Here is a 19,026-nt window from a genome sequence, read left to right on the forward strand (position 1 = left end):
GAGGGGGGAGGGGAGGGGCGGCCCGCGGGAGACAGGACAGCACATCCGCGCGTCGACGGACGCCTCGCGCACACGACGCAGCTGCGGCCCCGTTTGACCGGCGCTAGCTCCGGCGACCACGAACTTACCTGAATAATAGCCGCGCGGCGATTCTTTTGTCGGCCGTGAAAGGTTTTGGTCGGCGAGTAAAAGAAATAATAATAAACAACGAGGTTGACGAAGGAAAAAAAAAAATAAATAAAAAAGAGAGAAGCAAAATAAAAAGCGGTGCGTCTCGGCGGCGGGCTGTTGGTGCGCGCCCAGCAGGCGAGAGCTCCATCACTGGCGAGTCGGCGGGTTCGCGAGGCGGCCGCCAGGGCGCGGAGGGGCGGTGGGGCGGGGCCAGTCAGGGGCGCGGCCCGCCAGGCCCCGCCCCGCGCATGCCCCGCCCCCCGCCCCTCCCCCGGGCCGCGCCCATTGTTTTGCTCGCTTTGGCGCGCTGGCGCCACATCCCGGCTCTTATCCCGAGTGGGAGCCGTCGTCTTTTTGTGCTGCCTCCCGCGAGTAAATACCGCACGAATAACTTCTGTCCTCCTAATAAATTCACAAAGTTTTCTTTGTGCGGCTGGGGAGAGATATATCATTGTTTCCACGCCGGTTCGCGGCGCGGGAGGGAGGGGGTGGTTCGACGGGAAACTGGTGTGTGACTTGGCCCGTGCTTATCATACCGCGCAAACTCAGCCGCGGTAAATATTTTCATCGCGGGGCTCGATTGCCAGCCGAGGCCCGGCCGGCGTGACGAGGCTCCAAGCTGCTATGCAGTCCACGCTGACACCTCCGGCCCGCCCCCTCCCGCCCGCCACCTCGCGCGGGGTGGGGGTGAGGCGAGCCCAGGCCACGCCCCCCTGACACCTTCCCCTCAGCGCGCTGAATCTAGCACCATAACCCGGCGCCTCGGGGACACCACTTCCCCCCGCGCACCGGGGCTTTGTTCGGCGCGCAGCTCAGTCGCGGCCCGCGCGTCCGTGCCGAGTGCGTGATCGCGTCCTGCCCCTCGGCCACACCCCCCCTCCCCCGCCGGGCGTCACGCCACGCCGACACCGCGCGAGTGTGAACGTCCGCACCCGAGGCGCGCCTCCCCATTGGCCGGCGCCAGCCCAATCCGCGCCGATTGCCGCTCCGCCGTCATTAGCGCGGCGCGCCGGGCGTCAGTCGGCCGACACCCGCGGCTCGAGGCGGACTCTCGCAGCATGCTGGAGGCGGCGCCGAGCGCCGTGGCGCCGCCGCGTGGCCGGCCGTGACCCGCCGCCGCCAGCTGTCCAGCTGTCTCCATGAGATTCCAGCAGCCCGAGCTGTCCATGGCGTACCACCCTTTCCTGCTGCAGCGCCCCACCGACTTCAGCGTGAGCTCGCTGCTGACGGCGGCCGGGGGCGGGGCCGGGGGCGGCGCCGGGGGAGGGGCCGGCGCGCAGCCCGACGCGGGCGGCGACCCGGGCGCCTCCTCCTCCTCGGCGGCGGCGGCGGCGGCGGCGGCGGCGGCGCACCACCAGTACCTGGCGGCCGCCGGCTGCTACCCGGGCACGCTCATCCCCAAGATGCCGCCGCACCACCTGCCCCCGGCGCACGCCTACACCACGGCGGAGGACGTGGTGCTGGCGGCGGCGGCGGCGGCGCACCACCACCACCCGGCCTTGGTGCGGCCGCTGCGCGCCATCCAGCCCGAGGACGACGGCGTGGTGGACGACCCCAAGGTCACGCTGGAGGGCAAGGAGCTGTGGGAGAAGTTCCACAAGCTGGGCACGGAGATGGTGATCACCAAGTCTGGCAGGTCAGCTCCCGCGCGCCCCAGCCCCTGGTGCTGCATGTGGTGTTCCCGCGTGGTCGTACCGCACTCTGCCTGCATGTCGTTTAGTGCGGCTTGTTAGGTACCTACTTAAATACAATCTCAGTACTTAATTATTTTCTGGAAAATTACTTTCGTTGGTTCCGTGTTGGCTGGCTGTAAGTTTTAAAACAGCAACTGCGCAAAATTTACTGCCGGTTGACAACACGACCAAGCTTTGACCAATGCTCGAAATTATTGGCATCATTCGACATGACATCAGTTAGTGAGGTGTTCGTGGTGTGACGAGGTAGAGGTTCGGCGTGTGATTGGGCGAGCGGTGTAGACCTAGGCCCGCGCCGTCGAACAAAGAGGTCCGCGGAATGCTCGTAGCGCAAAGCAAACGCGCTGGTAGGAACCTGGCACGCGCTGTGTTTGCGAGACGTCTCAGCACACACGGACATGCCGGCACGGGCCTTGCATACACGACTCCAGCCAACATTCGGCTCGCGAGTTCCTCGGCCATTCGAAACCCCCCCTTTTTAACACTCGTGCGCTATTGACATATTTTCATCTGACCACACGCGACGATATACCGCACAATGGACCCAACACAAACCCCGGAGATACACTTGCTATTGTTCTTTCGAAACAGAAGATTCGATTGCATTACAAACCGACGGAAAAATTGCTTTGACAAATTAAACACCTCTTATTTAAATACCCAGGAGTATTTATTAAAAAAATATATATTTAATTGGATGTTTAAACGTCTCCCTGCCATTAATTATTTTTTAGGTAGGCATTTGTGAAAATATGTCTCCAAAGATTTCATCTTCGTAATGAATCACATGTAGGCTACTTATGTTAGTAGGTCTACTTGTTCGCAAATAACTTGCGATAACGGCAGATGTTCAGGCCCTATGCATGTAATTATTTAAAAAAAAAACAATTAAATTTAAGTTCATAGCTTTCATAGCCTCGTTATTAACTAATTAGGATAACTAATTAAAGACGGAATGATATAATTTTAATTTAGACCGTATTTTTTACTATTTGTTTCGCGCTTTTAAGCACAAATGTGTTAAATAAAGGCAATACAAAATTATTTACGCAGAAAGAAGAGTTCTCGTTACGGGAGTTATGTATGAACGTTTATGTAGCGAGTTAGTTCCGGCTCCTTTGTGAGGAATAGAGCTGTAGGCCTATTTGGACGACAGGGCCAATAAAAAAAAGTCCTAATTTGCGTTAATAAATGAACCGTTGTTAGCTGCCTTGAGAGTAATCCCAAGACAAAGCTTCCACATACAATTTTATTTAAATCTTCATAGCAGGTTTCCGTTGGCACTATAGGCCTAGCTTTGTTTACAAGTTTGCTTGTATTACGCCCTCGTTTAAACATGCACCAATTAAGTTTAACATTGACTACTACGTCGAACATGAATATAAACTTTAAATATATTCTAGCTCGAACTTCAATTTGTTCTGTTGATAGATAAGACGTTAATAAAGCATTACAAAGTTTTAATAATAGATATAGCCTAAACTAATTTATGGCTTAATTTTTCTCATAATTTATATATTTTTTCTTTTGTTTTTAAATTGAGGAATTTCAGTAGTAAGGTGTATTCCTAGAATAATCACGGGCGTGATATAAACATCTAACTATAAGTACCTTAACCGGGTGATACTGTCAGTTTTAATTTTAAAAAAATAGCGCGCAAAATGATGCAATTTAAAATCTCTTAATTAATTCGAAGAAAAATAACACAACGAGTACATTGAGTAATTAATTTGTTCTGAATCGTAATAACTATGCAAAAATGTACTTACCCTATTTGAATGACATCATTGATAATTCTGGATCATGTTTATAGTAATAGATATTTTGAACCAATTTTAATATTGTTGTTTAAAATAAATTTTTACGCAACAAACGGGATATTTACACATTAAACTTCATCGTCTTCGTCGAATGTAATAAAAGTATAATTTTAATAGTCCATGTAAAAACCCACTATATAGCATGTATCCTATTGGTGCGCGCTGTGAGAAATTTTTCGCATTTGGTCCTAACCATATAGGTAATTGTTCATATTATTTATGTAAAATTTTTCATACAAATATGGTAAATGGCCTATTCCGTGCATTTAACTTTTTTCTTGGCAGTCTGCAGAAGCTACATGTAAAGAAACTCTAACAAAAAATTGTCTCAAAAGTTTAGCGTAAAGATAGCCGCAGGCGATATCTCGCAGGTTGAAATGAGAAAATAATTAAATGGAATTATTTACCTGAACTACAGGTACTGCATTTTTTAAAAAAATTAACCATCTTAATATTTTGTGAGGTGACAACTTTGTTATATCGTCGCTATTTGTGAAGTTCGTTGGTAGCTAGATTTCCTACAATACCGTATATGTGTTATCAAGTTCTTAACAAGCAAAGTGAGGCTAACTCGAGATGGTTTTTATCGAGAAGCACTCCCACACATTGTACCCACTCGAATATAAACAATTTACTGGCAAATACTCAATAGCACTAAATCATACGGCACTTAAACTTAATTTTCTTGTCAAAGATAGCGGCAAATGATTGCGTTTCTAAACGTGTAAACTGCAAGGTGTATGTTCCAAAATAAAAATTCCAGAAAAAAATTTTAATTTGGTTGAGTGTGTAGTAAATATTTGACTGTTTGTTAGATTCAAATAACATCGCATAATATATTTCCTAACAGAGCCTAACGGTAAAGGAGCGCGTTTCATTGGTTCTACAGCTCAAAGAATAGAAGCATCTATTGTGTTATGTGCCTTTGTAAAAACCTCTAAGTATGATTCGCCCGAAAGAACTACGCCACTGTTGAAAATTTTTACATCCTTTAAGAATGAGTAGAATTGGCACAGTTTTGCCAGACTTCTGGATCCAAAAATGGGCAGGCAAATAAACGCAATTTCCTGTCTTGCGCTGGTGTCTGGACCTTTGAGCGTCAAACTGTGCTCAAACCGCGAGGAATGCATGAACGCACTTTGACGCGGTCAAAGCTACAGAAAACGGCTTCTGTTACATATTTCCAAATTTGTTACGTGTTGATATATCATGTAACTATTAGGCTACTTACGCGACAGTCTTAGGTCAATGATTAAAAGGACAAACAAATTCCAGTAAAAAAAAAAAAATCATTTTAAAAAGCAATTAAATTTTTTTCCTATACATTTCCTGATCAAAATGAAATTTTCGTTCGCGATTCCTTTTGAAACAAAAAAAAAGGTGTGAAAACAAATTACGGAAATCTTCGTGAATAATACCGTAGACTTGCGAAATCGATGCAAAGTCAGAAAATAGAGTGTCCGTTGATTAACGAAAAAATTCAATAAAATATTTTTTTTTTCGAGTGCGTTTCCGGGGGTTGCACGGAATTAGCCTAAGTATTTTCAAGAGAGAAGCTGAGATATTCAGAAGCTACGTGCTGTCAGGTGTGCAACCTTCACGCAGAAGAAAACAAAGGAGCCACGCGAATTATGCATTAGGCAGGCCTAGCACAGTGGTAGCAAAATATAAATAGCTAATTCTCATCATTTAGTCCTTGATCTTGATTCAACCATGATCAATTATATCGTATAACGATAGTTCAGCCGCAAATATTAGTTATTTGATTGAAGATATTTGAAAAGCCTCAGTATCATGTTCAGCTTATTACTAGAGACCGGAAAAATTCGCAGGTTCATTTCGTGTTATGCTAAAATTCAAATAATTATACCGTTGTGCTGTTTCTGCTATTGGTTCACTGTTAACATGTAGGACTCTTGGCCAATTAGAGACAATCAATCAAAGAAGTATCCAATCACAAGTTACCCAATTGAGACGCCTCAAAATTCAGTACCCAATGAACGGGCGCCTTTTGCCCAAGTAGGCAGAGGATCGTGTAATCTATCCTGGAGGTCATTGAACTCGCGAATTTTTCCAGTCTCTACATTACGCGATTTTTTTTTTGTCGTGCCTTCGACTGAGATAGCAAGACGACGCTGTATTTGAAACAGTGGCAGGTGAAGGGACACTGGAGCACAGCCGACGCTAGTGGTAGTCGCGGTAACGTTCGCAGACACGCACGGGCCACGAAGAGCCGTCGACGGCGAGATCCCCGGGTCCGCAGGTAGGCGGCCGTGTCGAACCAGCGGCGGCGACACTTCACAGGCGATCAGCCCCTAGCCCGCCGACTCGCGATAAGGGATCGCTTCTGAGAGGTCGCCAACAGCTTTCTGGTCCTCTTCTTATTTTAATTCTTCTGGTTTTCCTTTCCCTTTAGCGCGCCGCCACCCTCCCCCCCTCCCGCCCTGCCATGCACAGCTTCTGACACAACCCGCCGGGCTGACTGCCCTCAGATCGTAATCGGCGGGGCGATGAGGTTGTGTCTTTGGGCTTTTCTAATTGGCCTACAAATTTTAAAATTCTGTTTTTACGTCGTGCGACGGAGGAGGGGAACTCGAGAGAAGGAGAGACGAAATGAAGGAAAATATGATTCCCTTCGTGGGGATTGCACAGCCCGTAGTCTCAGGAAAGTGCATGTCGAACCCTGCCTATCGCCTTCCCATCAGCCCGTGTGCAGGCGAGATGCAATATGTAACAATGCCACTTTTGGCGTGTGTGGTAGTCATTAAATATATATATATATATATATATATATATATATAGCCGTTAAATATCTTTCGTCAGATAATTGAATCGCAATTGCCCACACTGTTACAATTTTTCGCCTTCAATCTACCAAGAAAGCTGGTTACAAACTATACAGAGATCTTCGTAAATTTACGTAAAGTACTTTAAACATGAATCCAAAAGAATATTCTTGGTATGTTAGCAAGACATTAAAAAAACTGGCCAAGTAAAAAAAAAAAAACTTCTTTTGTCCACGCGTTTCGCCACCTTTGTTCAGAATGAAACCTACTACAACTCGAAAGTCGAAAAACGGCGTAGTTTCTGAGAAGATTCAGTTATTTGAAACTACGAAGAAGTAGCTATTGATTTAGTTAAATTCTTTGTTAAAAAGTCCGTAATTTTTCTGTGATTTCCCACAGTGTAGGTATATATGAAACGGTAGCCTATATTCTGCTCACAAGAATAAACAGCAAAAAAGGCAACCTGAAAAATCTTCCGAGTTGTGGTGTCCTTGTATAACTCCGCTGTTACCACTGGCTATTGCGATACGCACCGTGTGGAGGAGGTTACATGCTCAGCTATACGACACCGTCGCGTCGCACCGCGGAGTTTAGCGCGACGCAGATATCCACACACTCGGTCTCCTGGTCTCTTGCTAACTCCGTCAAGTTGCCACGAGTCTTGAAGTGACCTATAGGTAGAGACTGGAAAAATTCGCGAGTACAATGACCTCCAGGATAGATTACACGATCCTCTGTCTACTTGGGCAAACGGCGCCCGTTCATTGGGTACTGAATTTTGAGGCGTTTCAAATGGGTAACTTGTGATTGGATACTTCTTTGATTGATTGTCTCTAACTGGCCAAGAGTACTACATATTAACAGTGAACCAATAGCAGAAACAGCACAACAGTATAATTATTTGAATTTTAGCATATCACGAAATGAACCCGCGAATTTTTCCGGTCTCTAGGAATAGGCGTTCCCTAACCACGGGGAACCACGCTGGCAAATAAATAAACAAACAAGTATTTTACTTCACTAATCAGCTCTCTCAAGCAGGTGTGCGTTAAACGTTCTTTAGTCGTCTGTATCAGAAACAACAGTTAAAGAAGTTATTGTAGGCTATTTTTTCACACGAAGCCCGCCTGACTATTTGCAAATGTGTTGTGCCCCGAACTTCAGGCCAGTGTAGTTAAAATAATTCACTAAATATTCAAACAAAATTAACTTTATACGATGTCAAAAGAAGCCTTTTAAAAAGGTCTAGCACACGCTATTTTATTACCTCAACATAACCAAAACCACAACTTCATTATTGCTAAAGTGAAAACATTTACGACATTTATACAAGTAGGCCTATCTGTATGAATGCGCACACAACATGACAAGAGACAAGCTTGCTTTACTACATCTCAAGTTTATTCATTAAATTTTGACAGACATTGTGGAAAAGAAACATCCTAAATCCTCTCATTTTAAAAGTTCCAAATCTGGAAATTTATGGTTGCAGTTTCTGTTTGCTCGTTTTGCGGTGATTACAAAAAAAAATTCTTGCCCGAAATATTATTATATTTCTTTAGTTAGTTAAAATTAATCATTTTAGTTTTTTTATTCTTCAAATAAAATAAATTGTGTATTTTCTAAGAGTTGTTCCAACCACATGAAAATGCTAATAAATGCTACGCAAATAATGTCAAAAAGTTCTTTTTTAGAGCTGTTCTGTAATGTCAACATTGTTTGTTTAGTTGTCAGAAAACATAGGTGAGCTTCCTACCATGGGAGGTTACATCGTCCAAGGCACTGTCCAATGTAGTTAAGGCACACGGCGCTATGCCTGCACACAGCGCTATTCTGCGAACGTCACCCTTATCCCCATGAATCATTCACAACATCCCACAAGGCATATCCCTTAACACATGCGACTATTTAAAAATGTTTTACGTACGTGACGAAGCATGATGTACCTACGCGCCTAGCAGGCGGCGTGAAAAGTTACCTATATTCCCCAATGTTGGGCCTTTTTTTTTACCTCAATCGATTGTAGTGTGTCCAAACTAGGACAAGCGTTACGCCAGGTTATCAGACGGCAGTCCGAGGTCATTCACGCTCTAAATGCTCCTAGGCATCTAAAGTGCCTAAACTAATGCTAATTGGTGGGATTTAACGAGAAAACTGCTAAAAGTTCAAAAGCGAAGTCTGTTTGGAGAGGTTTTAACGGTTATCCCGTCAGTTTTCACTGATTCGCTGTTGTTTTCTCGCTTTGTAAATATGAACCAGTAATTGAAATCATTGATGAAATGAATTATGAAAAGTTTGTAGACCAGATGTTGCTGTCAGGTTAGTAAGCGAACTTAACTGAAAATCAGTTGAAAAGGGAAACTCTGAGGAAATAACAGATCCATCAGCGATATTTGGCCACAAAAATAAACTGTATAGAAACACATATTTAAGTGGCGCAGATTTAACCATTAAACCATTAAAGTTCCCATACAAAGAGCTGTTTCCGCTACAGTTTGTAGTAGTAGCCACAACATTTACGTACATTTGATTGACTGTACTGTGTTCACATACAGAATTCCATACGTCCTAATTTGAAATAAAGTAGATTTAGAAGTTTTCAGTTCCGCAATCGCTAAAGAGCACCTATCGCTTTAGGAAAAAATAAGTTGACGCAATGCACTAGTATTAAAGGGAGATCTGACAATAATAATTGAAATGCATGTGGATGTTCTAACTACGCAGCATTGGACTATCCAAACTTAGCTCTCTAAATACTGATACAATAAATGGTATTTGTATATATGTTTGAAAATAATCAAATTCGTTCACAATGAAAAAGCGAATGTTGGTTAGTAGCCTACATTATAAAATTTTCCATAGATTATCTGAATGCGTACAAAAATTAGTAATCTTCCGTAAGCTCTATTATATATAGCTTAAAAAAGCTAATTACACTTACAGTAAAGGCAAAAGTAGAAACTATGTATATAGTAGTACGGAAAATAGGAAACGTACCTTGACAAACAAAAGTAAAACTGTACGACAAATGCAGACACACTAAAATTCAGTCATCTCTTATAGAAACTTTTCTTTCATAGTAAGAAAGAAATAATGAACAAAATTATAACTTCAATGACCATCTAATTATATTTTTTCCATTTTTTACAAAACAATTATAATTTTTTAAGAAAAATAACACAATGGAATTTTATACAAAAACGTAACCTAATCTTTAACATTTACTAGTAAGGTATTCTAAAATACCACAAAAAATTTATGGTAAAATGATTCTCGTAAATGAATTTTTTTATCTCCAGGCTATAAGAAAATTTTAAATTATTTTCAGATTACAAATTAGAAAGAATGCCCAAGTATAAAAAAAAATATTTTTTTCACAATACTTTTGTCTTTTTATGAAGGAGCATTATAGGAAAAATATTCGTGAAATAATAAAATTTCTACTAAGCACTGCATCACAACTTTTTCGTTAAATTTATAATGCAAGTTTATTTATTAAAATAACCTTGCATATTTTTTCCCTTCTTATAAGAAATACTCTTCAATTTAAAAAAAATAACGTTACTACCTAGTTTTAAAATAGCTAAATTAAAATAGCGTCCATTGAATATCGTTATTTTATCCCCCATTGATTATTGGTAAAGTTTTATAATCGTTCTGTTACATATTAATTTAATTAATTTTACTGCCAGGGAAAATACTCATACAAGAGAAGTACTTTTCAAAACGTTTGATGTTTATGTTTCACTTCTGTTGGATCGACGCAAGAAGTTGTGTGACACATCATACAACTAACAATAATTCTCTTCACATGTTCGATATTTTTCATCACTACGATTTCGTATTTTATTTTGTACTACCGTGGTTTTCCTTTTGAGGTGAGATTAGATGAGTTTCGTATAAAAGTTTGAGGAAAATTAATTATATGTTGTAAATGAAATTTTCCTTTGGATTTTTTAGTGTGACTCCGTATAAAATATGAGAAAACTGTGTACAAAACTGTAACAGGCAGTTCTTGTATCAGTAATAAACTTATCTTTCTCTATTCGTCGTGAATACCAATCTGCATTGAATGCAAGTTAAAAATTTGTAGTCTTTACACGAAAACCAAACAACATATACAACTTCGCCTAAGGAATACGACGGAAACAAGTCTTGTTACTTTTTACAAATTTCCTGGTAAACATTAACCGAAATTATTTTGGTATTAATTAAATGGAAACTATGTTAATTAAAAAAGGTACCGTTATGTAAGATGTAGCCTAAACCTGAATCGACTATTAAACATGCAATATGTATTCTCTACACATGCAACAATCTTTGAACTGCAGTAATTGTTTTTAAAGTTCGGCATGAATAGGTTGAAAAACATAGCAAAGAATGATTGTTTTTAAAAACATCCAAAAAAAAAAGGTTAATAGGGAACTGTTGGTATGCCCTCAAAAAATATTATAACGCAAAGAAGAGTGGAAATTTCAAAAATTATTTTTAAATTGCTTTCTTTATCATTTATTAGTTAATTAAGTAATATGACTGTTTATATTTACATAAAAAAAATAAAATCATATTGTTTAAATATTATTTGACCTAATTTTTAAATATCTTAATAATATACGATTTTGTCGAATGGGAATGTGAAACCTACACTTAAATTCTAGAAACGCTTCAAAACAAATAAACTTACGAATAAAGTCAGTTCGCAACAAAGTATTTAAGTCAGACATGTTTAACTACGCCGAAACGTCGATTTTGTGAATTCATGAATGTAATAATATTTTTGTACTGTTAACCTAATTTTAGCTTATACTTGAGTAATATTATTAGATTCCGTAACACTTTTAATATTGTAATCATCAAAAAATATATAAGTTGAGACATGCGCTGCCAAAGCTTTAGCTTATAGTGGGCCAGTCTTTGTTTTTATGTCTATGTGTTTTGTATTCATGGTTCTTATTTTCCCCAAATATATTTGAACTAGTGGAAAAGTTTTTTTTGTGGCGCCTTCCAAATGTTACAAACATCCGGACTGGGAAACTTGGTTTGCTTCAAATAGTTTTAAAACGATTCCTTTCAACCTAGCGAACTCGTAAATTTAGAATTTAACAAGCCGGTTTTCAAACTTAATTCATACTGAAATTTCAGTCGCTTATGCTTTTTTTTATAGGAATTTGCAAGTTTATTATGATAGGGTAAAAATTGAATTTATTTAAAATATGAACACTCAATCACAAAATAATAACATGTTTATATAATTTTACTTACAATATAGTGATACAATTTTACTGATTTTAACAAGAAATGTTTTTCGGAGCTGCAATTTTGTTAAATATTTTATTGTTATTCGTGGTGTGTTATTCCAATTTAACTGAATTTACAACTTTATAAAAACATCATTAGGCTACGATGTACGTTTAAAAAATGAACTTTTAAAAAACCTAAATAAAATATGTAACATTGACGTTAAGATATTATTTATCTTCTACTAAACTGCTATGGAACGTTCAAAAAACTCGTTGTTTATATTTTTATGTTTATCATAATTTAGAAACTGCATTTACATACTATATTTTTTATATTTACACTTTAATTTTGAAACTCCAATGTAATATACCCTACTGTAAAATATACCTACTCTAAATTATCTATTTGCAACAAAAAAATTTGTTGGTAAAATAGAATGCAAATAATTAGAGTGCGAAAAACTAAGTACTTAGTTCACTGTAAATGCGATAATACTAAAAATTTTACTTAACAATGTTTAGCTTTTGATGAATAAAAAAATTCTTGCCATTAGACGCTTAAATTTATTGTTTGAATTTGAATGTTCTCAAACGATTCGTTCGTAAGGATTATTATTTCTGACTACACATATGAGTAATTCTGGTAGCGGAACCATTGCACACTACCGACCAATGCTGTTCGCAAGATAAAGACAGGCAACAGTTTTTTTCCTTTGAAAATATAATAATATTCAAGTACGATTTTCTTAATTTAAAAATATAGAAATATTAATTAATATTTACCTCTCAGAATGCATTTACAAGCTATAGCACATCACAATGTCGCGAAGCTGAAACAATTTAGTGTTTATTAAGTTTTGGATGAAAAAAATAGGTTAATTATTTAGTAATTAAAGGGATAATGTGACAAACCATATCATAATTTAAATATTTTAGAACTTCCATTAAATTGATTTTTTTTTTTTATTATTTCTAAAAATTTGTGGATAATTTTTGTGTGACAGTCCATATCGACCAAGCGTCCACGTATGTTTGATAAATCCATCATTATTACACCAGATGTGCACTCGTCACTATTTGAAACTAAGTGGATTAATAAGTTTTCCGTCCCGCATTTAGTATATAGCGCTTATCCGTTTAGAAAAAATATAAGTTGACGTAATTCACTGGTAATAAAGGGAGATCTAACAAAAAATAAATAAAATTGATAATCATTAGAATGCCTGTGGATGTTAAAACTACGCGGCAGTAGATTATCGAAACTTAAAATGTAAAACTGATTAAATAAGTTATTTCTACTGTGGTTCAAAAATTATAAACGTCGTTTACAATGAGAAATTGGATGTAGGTCAGTACATTTTAAAAATTGACATAGATTATCTAAATGCGTACGAAAATTAGTAATCTTACGTAAGTCCTATATAAAGCTTAAGTAAAGCTAATTACACTTAGAGTAAAGGCACAAGTAGAAACTATGTGTATAGTAGTACGGAAAATAGGACACTTACCTTGACAACCAAAAGTAAAACTATGCAACGAATGCAGACACACTAAAATTCAGTGACCTGTTACAGAAACTTTCGTTTTACAGTAGGAAAGAAGTAATGAACAAAATTAAAACTTTATTGAACATTATTATATTTTTTGCAATTTCTACAGAACATTATTTAGATCTTGGCGTAAAAATTTATCAATTATAAATTTATCTTTGGTAAATTAATTAACAAAATGAAATTTTTACAAAAAAGTATCCAAATCTTTATAAAATGTTTATAAATACCACAAAATATGTGGTCAAATACTTATTTGTATCATCTTTTCACTATAACAAAGTCTTAAATTATTTTCAGGTTACAAATGAAAGGCCATGTCTTTAAAATATAATTTTTTTATAGTATTTTTGGCCCCTTTGTTAAAAGAAAGTTGTAGGTAATAGTTATACAATTTTTATTGAGTAGGTACTGCCCTACAACTATGTCGTTTAATTTATAATGCAAGTTTATGAAAGAATATTACTTTACATATTTGCTTTTCTTCTTATAAAATAGTACTCTTCAATTTAAGAAATAAAATAACGTTACTATCTAATTTTAAACCACTAAAGTAACAAAATGTCCATATATTATAGTTATTTTATCCACATTAATTATTGGTTTAATTTTATAATCATTCTGTTACATATTAAATTAATTAATTTGATCTCCCCTACAATTACTTTTACAAGAGAAGTACTTTTCAAAACGTTTGCTTTTATTCGTTTCACTTCTGTTGAATTGACGCAAGATGTTTGAGTGACACATCTTACAACTAACAATGCAAGTGTATGTAAGAAAATAACGTTGCATATTTTCTTTCCTTCTTATAAGTAAAACTCTTCAAGTTAAAAATAAAAATTAAAAATTGGTTTTCTGTAAAGTCGGTTTACGGACGATAGTTTAACGCGAAGTCATAACAAAACATTAATGAAATGATTGCATACTTTTATGAATAAAATTGAATCATTTTTATTGAATTATCACTATTTTGTATGGATACAAAGAAGGTGTGAAATAAAATCTACAATTTAATTGATAAATTTACTTTTATTTGCACTCATTAATTCAAATATGTTTATTACTTTAACGAAGAGATTATTTTAACTATAACTTTTATACATATTTGCTATTTAACTTCTTCCAATATGTGTTATTCTGTTAAGGATAGGACGATGATAGGAAAATTAGGAAACGAATGGGAGTGTCTCAAGTTTAATGTGCATCGAAAAAGTCAAATCGATGGTTGTTCCAATCGAGTGGAAGAGAGATAGATGCGGCGCAAGCGTACAATGAGCGTAACGGGACACAGCGTAACGGGACAATGTGCGTTATGGGACCCTTTTTCGTGCGTGCAGCCGGCGTTCATCGATTTATTAGACGTTGTCACGTCAAAAAAAATAACGTTACTACCTAGTTTTAAACCGCTAAATTAAAGAAGTGTCCATAGATAATCGTTATTTTATCCACCATTGATTATTGGTTTAATTTAATAATCGTTCTGTTACATACTAAAATAATTAATTTTAGTAGCGGGGAAATAACTCATACAAGAGAAGTACTTTTCAAAATGTTTGATTTTTTTCGTTTACTTCTGTTGGATCGACGCAAGACGGTTGAGTGACACATCATACAACTAACAATAATTCTCTTTACATGTTCGTTATTTTTCATCACTACGATTTGGTATTTTATTTTACACTACCGTGGTTTTCCCTTTGAGGTGAGATTAGATGTGTTTTGTATGAATATCGAGGAACATTAATTATAAGTTGTAAACGAAATTTTCCTTTTGATTCTATAGTGGTTCTTCATATTAAATAAGAGAAAACTGTAACAAGCCGTTCTTGTAACAAAAATTGACTAATTTTTCTCTTTTCGTCGCAAAAAAAATCTGCAGGCTTTACACAATAACCAAACAACCATCCCAGGTGTTTACATTTATAATCATCGCCTAAGGAACATGAAAAAAATACGTCTAATATTTTTTTTTTTTTACTTTTTAAACATCCACAAAAATTATTTTTGCTTATATATAAAAAGAATCAACGTTCATTTTAAAACGTACCATTCTGAAAGATTTAGCCTAAACATAAATCTATTATTTAACATTAAAGTATGTATTCGCTTTTCGTGTCACAATGTATAAAGTGCACTAGTAATTTTTAAAGTTTGGTAACTATGTATATGTGGGAAAAAATTGGCAAAGAATGTTTTTCTTAAAGATCATTAAAATAATGTTACAAAGAAATCGTTAGTATGCAGTAAAAAAATTATTTACTGCGGTAAAGAGTGAAAATTTAAAAAAGTCGTTTCTAATTGTTAAAATATTATCTTTCAGTTATACATATGAAACTAATTTTAATAAAATCAAATGAAGAAAATCGTATTGTGTAGTTCAATTTGAACTATTTTTTTTTAAATATCCTAATAACCTACGATTGTTTCTGATTTGAATATGAAACTGTTAAATATGAATAATAGCTTATAAAATTTAACTTTAATTTTCTAGTATTTAATGTTTATAATTCACATACAATTTTGTAACGAAGGTCTTTATTAAATGCACACTAAACTGCGATTAAATTAAACAGTCATATCTCATTTAATTTATATTTCTTTTGTGCTGGTTAAAGATTGTGACACTCTTGAGGTAAATTATTTGTCAAACTTACTCACATTCTACCTGGTTCTATAAAAATAATAATCAAAAGCTCTTTCTACGAATTTTTTTGTACATACGCCATTGCGGTATTGCACTGTTAGTCATTGAAAAATTCTGAAATTCAACAAAATAAATAAAAAATTTGAAGATAAAAAATTCACAGAAAACAAGACTGCATCAGCTGATGTGCGACAAACGGAACCAACGATGAAACAAAACAAGTATTATGGACAACACAACGGCGACAGCACAGAACTTAAACATCAGACAGCACAAGAATTCCGTTGAAGGAACTTGTGATGAAAACTAACATAACAACACTGGCGAATACAATGGGCTAACAACGACGAGACATTAAATGCTGGCAGACAACAAACTGGACAACGTAACAAACATATAAACACAAAGATGAAGGTAAACAAGTACTACGGACAACACAACGACCATAACACTGATGAACACAGAAGGTTTCCAATGATAACAGTTGAACGTTTCAAATGTCAGCTTGAAACAACCTATGCAGCACAGACGCCGACACTTACCAAGGTGTGGCCAAGTAAGGCGTGGTGTTATCAGTTCGCTCACAGATACTGTCTGAGGCGGACTTGTGGGGACTCCACCTCTACAATGTTAACAAATTTTCACTTTCAAATTACAAAGAACGCTGGCTCCAAATTATCCAGGGATATTCGTAAATGTACCGCTGTATCCGTATTTGAATCCAGAAAAAAAAAAAAAATATTTGTTGTCTGCAAAGTCGGTTTACGGACGATAGGTTAACGTGACAACGTCATAACAAAACATTGATAAAATGATTGCATACTTTTATGAATAAAATTGAATAATTTTTATTGAATTATCACTATTTTGTATGGATACAAAGAAGGAGTGAAATGAAATCTACAATTTAATTGATAAATTTACTTTTTTTTTTTGCATTCATTAATTCAAATATGTTTATTACTTTAACGAAGAGATTAATTTAAGTAAAACTTTTATACATGTTTGCTATTTAACTTCTTCCAATCTGTGTTTTTCTGTTAAGGATAGGACGATGATAGGAAAAGTAGGAAACGAATGGGAGTGTTTCAAGTTTAATGTGCCTCGAAAAAGTCAAATCGATGGTTGGTCCAATCGAGTGGAAGAGAGATAGATGCGGCGCAAGCGTACAATGAGCGTAACGGGACACAGCGCAACAGGACAATGTGCGTAACGGGACACTTTTTCGTGCGGGCAGCCGGCATTCATCGATATATTAGACGTCACGTCAAAAAAATATTCTTGGTGTTTTAGCAAAACATTCAAAAACTTGTTAAGTTTACAGTAAGAACACTCCTCTTTTGTTCACATTTGTTTGGAACGGAACATCAACTCGGAAGTCGAAAAAAAAAAAAAAAGGCGTAGTTTCTTGGAAGATTCAGTTATTTGAAGTTGGTCTGTTTGATCTGAATGCTTCGTTGAAAAGTCCGTAGATTTACTGTCGTTTCTAACAGCTAGGGGTCGCGGTGGCCGTGATGTTTACACTTCAATAAATTTAATAAAATTTACTTGTTTTGTCTTGTTAATGTTCTGCCATCTTCTAAAGTTTTCAGCATTTAAGTTATTTCCTCTGATTTTCATTTAGTATGCAGGTTAGGCCCCATTTGAGCCAGCAAGTGTTTGTATTCTGATTTGTAAAAGATTTGGTGCTTGTAATGAGTGTTTGGGACCAGAAAAATGTAGGAAAAAACAAACTTTCCATAAATAATACAAAAGTAATTAATCTGATCATTATTTTTTCTGGTGCAATGAAGTTATTATATATTTTGTTTTTAATCCCACGAAATTATCTCAAAAATATATATAACTGTTAAATATTAAATATACTTATATATCTCAAGTTATTTGTAACAAATGTTTTTTGAGCGATAAGTTCTTAAATCTCTAAGAAATAACACAACATTCAATTACAAATAATTTCAAGGCTTTGGAGAGTTAATTTACTTTTATTACTCTGAAACAAATATGGCCACCAAGTAAACAGCACTGAAGGTGCAGAAAGTGCAAACCAGTGCAGAGTATTATGAGCACCAAAAAAAAAAACACACTATTTACGTTACTTTACCAGGTGCATCACACACAAAAGACCAAGTCAAATGCTGTCAGAAAAATTTAGTGAAATTTACAAGTAACCTTGTACGACAGAAAACATATCAAACTTAGAAAAATTACTGGCCATTCAAGAAAATAACGAACACAAAAATTATACTTAGCTCTCCAATAGCCTCTATACTCTCCATACTCTGATGTTATTGATTCTCCATACTGAACTGTCAAAAACCCCGAGTATTTATACCCTAAATTCCTCCCTCTCTCCCTCCTATTGCCTCTCAAACTCTCTAGGATGAAATAGAATGTCTGGGACGGTTACAGAAAGTTCTAGAAGTAGTCCAAACAATCGATACACAGGCTAGTCTTCCTGTTGTATTCTTCTTCTTGCTAAGACCTCGGTTGGTACCCATGAGTTTGAATCTGATGATTTTTGCTTGAAGGGTACTGTCTTAAACAGCACACATCAGTAGCCTATCTATGACTTGTGATGTCACAAGATGATGATTCCACATTGTAAACAGTTAAGGTTATGTTTATCTCGTGTCCTTAAATGTTTTTAATGTAGAAAATTAACACGAAAAGTCTTGTGATCATTACACACGGTTACAAATAGTAATTTGAGCAATCCAAAAAACTTTGTAAATCAAGCAATATTGGGCAATAAGCATAATAAAATAATAAACCTTCAAGTGACATTTCCCATATAATTGACGAACGATGTTTTCTTGGAATATGGTGCACTGATTCTCTTCTTTATTGTTATTTTAGATGTTCTTGAAGTCGTGCTAACATAACTACGTTTAATCCTAAACGTAAACTACATATATAATTTATTTAAATTAGTTATTCATCTTCATTTAAATGAACTTTAAAAACTAATATTAATACGTTGACATTTCGGTTTTATTTGCAGCTGTGTACGTAAGAAGAAAGTTTTTCTTTGTGTATTATCATTTTCATTTTATACTGTTCACGATTATTATTCGCTCGGGTTTCTTTAAAGCATGCAAAAATAGTAAGTCAAATC

At 36.8% G+C, this 19,026-nt stretch overlaps 1 protein-coding gene across 1 annotated transcript in view; it reads left to right on the forward strand.

The window, feature by feature from the left end:
* Nucleotides 1-1,310: 1,310 nt before the first annotated feature.
* The window catches only part of LOC134529001 (optomotor-blind protein-like), a 385,878-nt gene continuing 368,162 nt past the window's right edge, over nt 1,311-19,026 (forward strand). Inside the window, exon 1 of the mRNA XM_063362669.1 lies at nt 1,311-1,807. Coding sequence (XP_063218739.1) covers nt 1,311-1,807 — 497 coding nt within the window. The remainder of the gene's footprint in view (nt 1,808-19,026) is intronic.

The sequence above is a fragment of the Bacillus rossius genome, chromosome 2 (assembly GCF_032445375.1).
Source record: "Bacillus rossius redtenbacheri isolate Brsri chromosome 2, Brsri_v3, whole genome shotgun sequence".
Lineage (NCBI taxonomy): Eukaryota > Metazoa > Arthropoda > Insecta > Phasmatodea > Bacillidae > Bacillus > Bacillus rossius.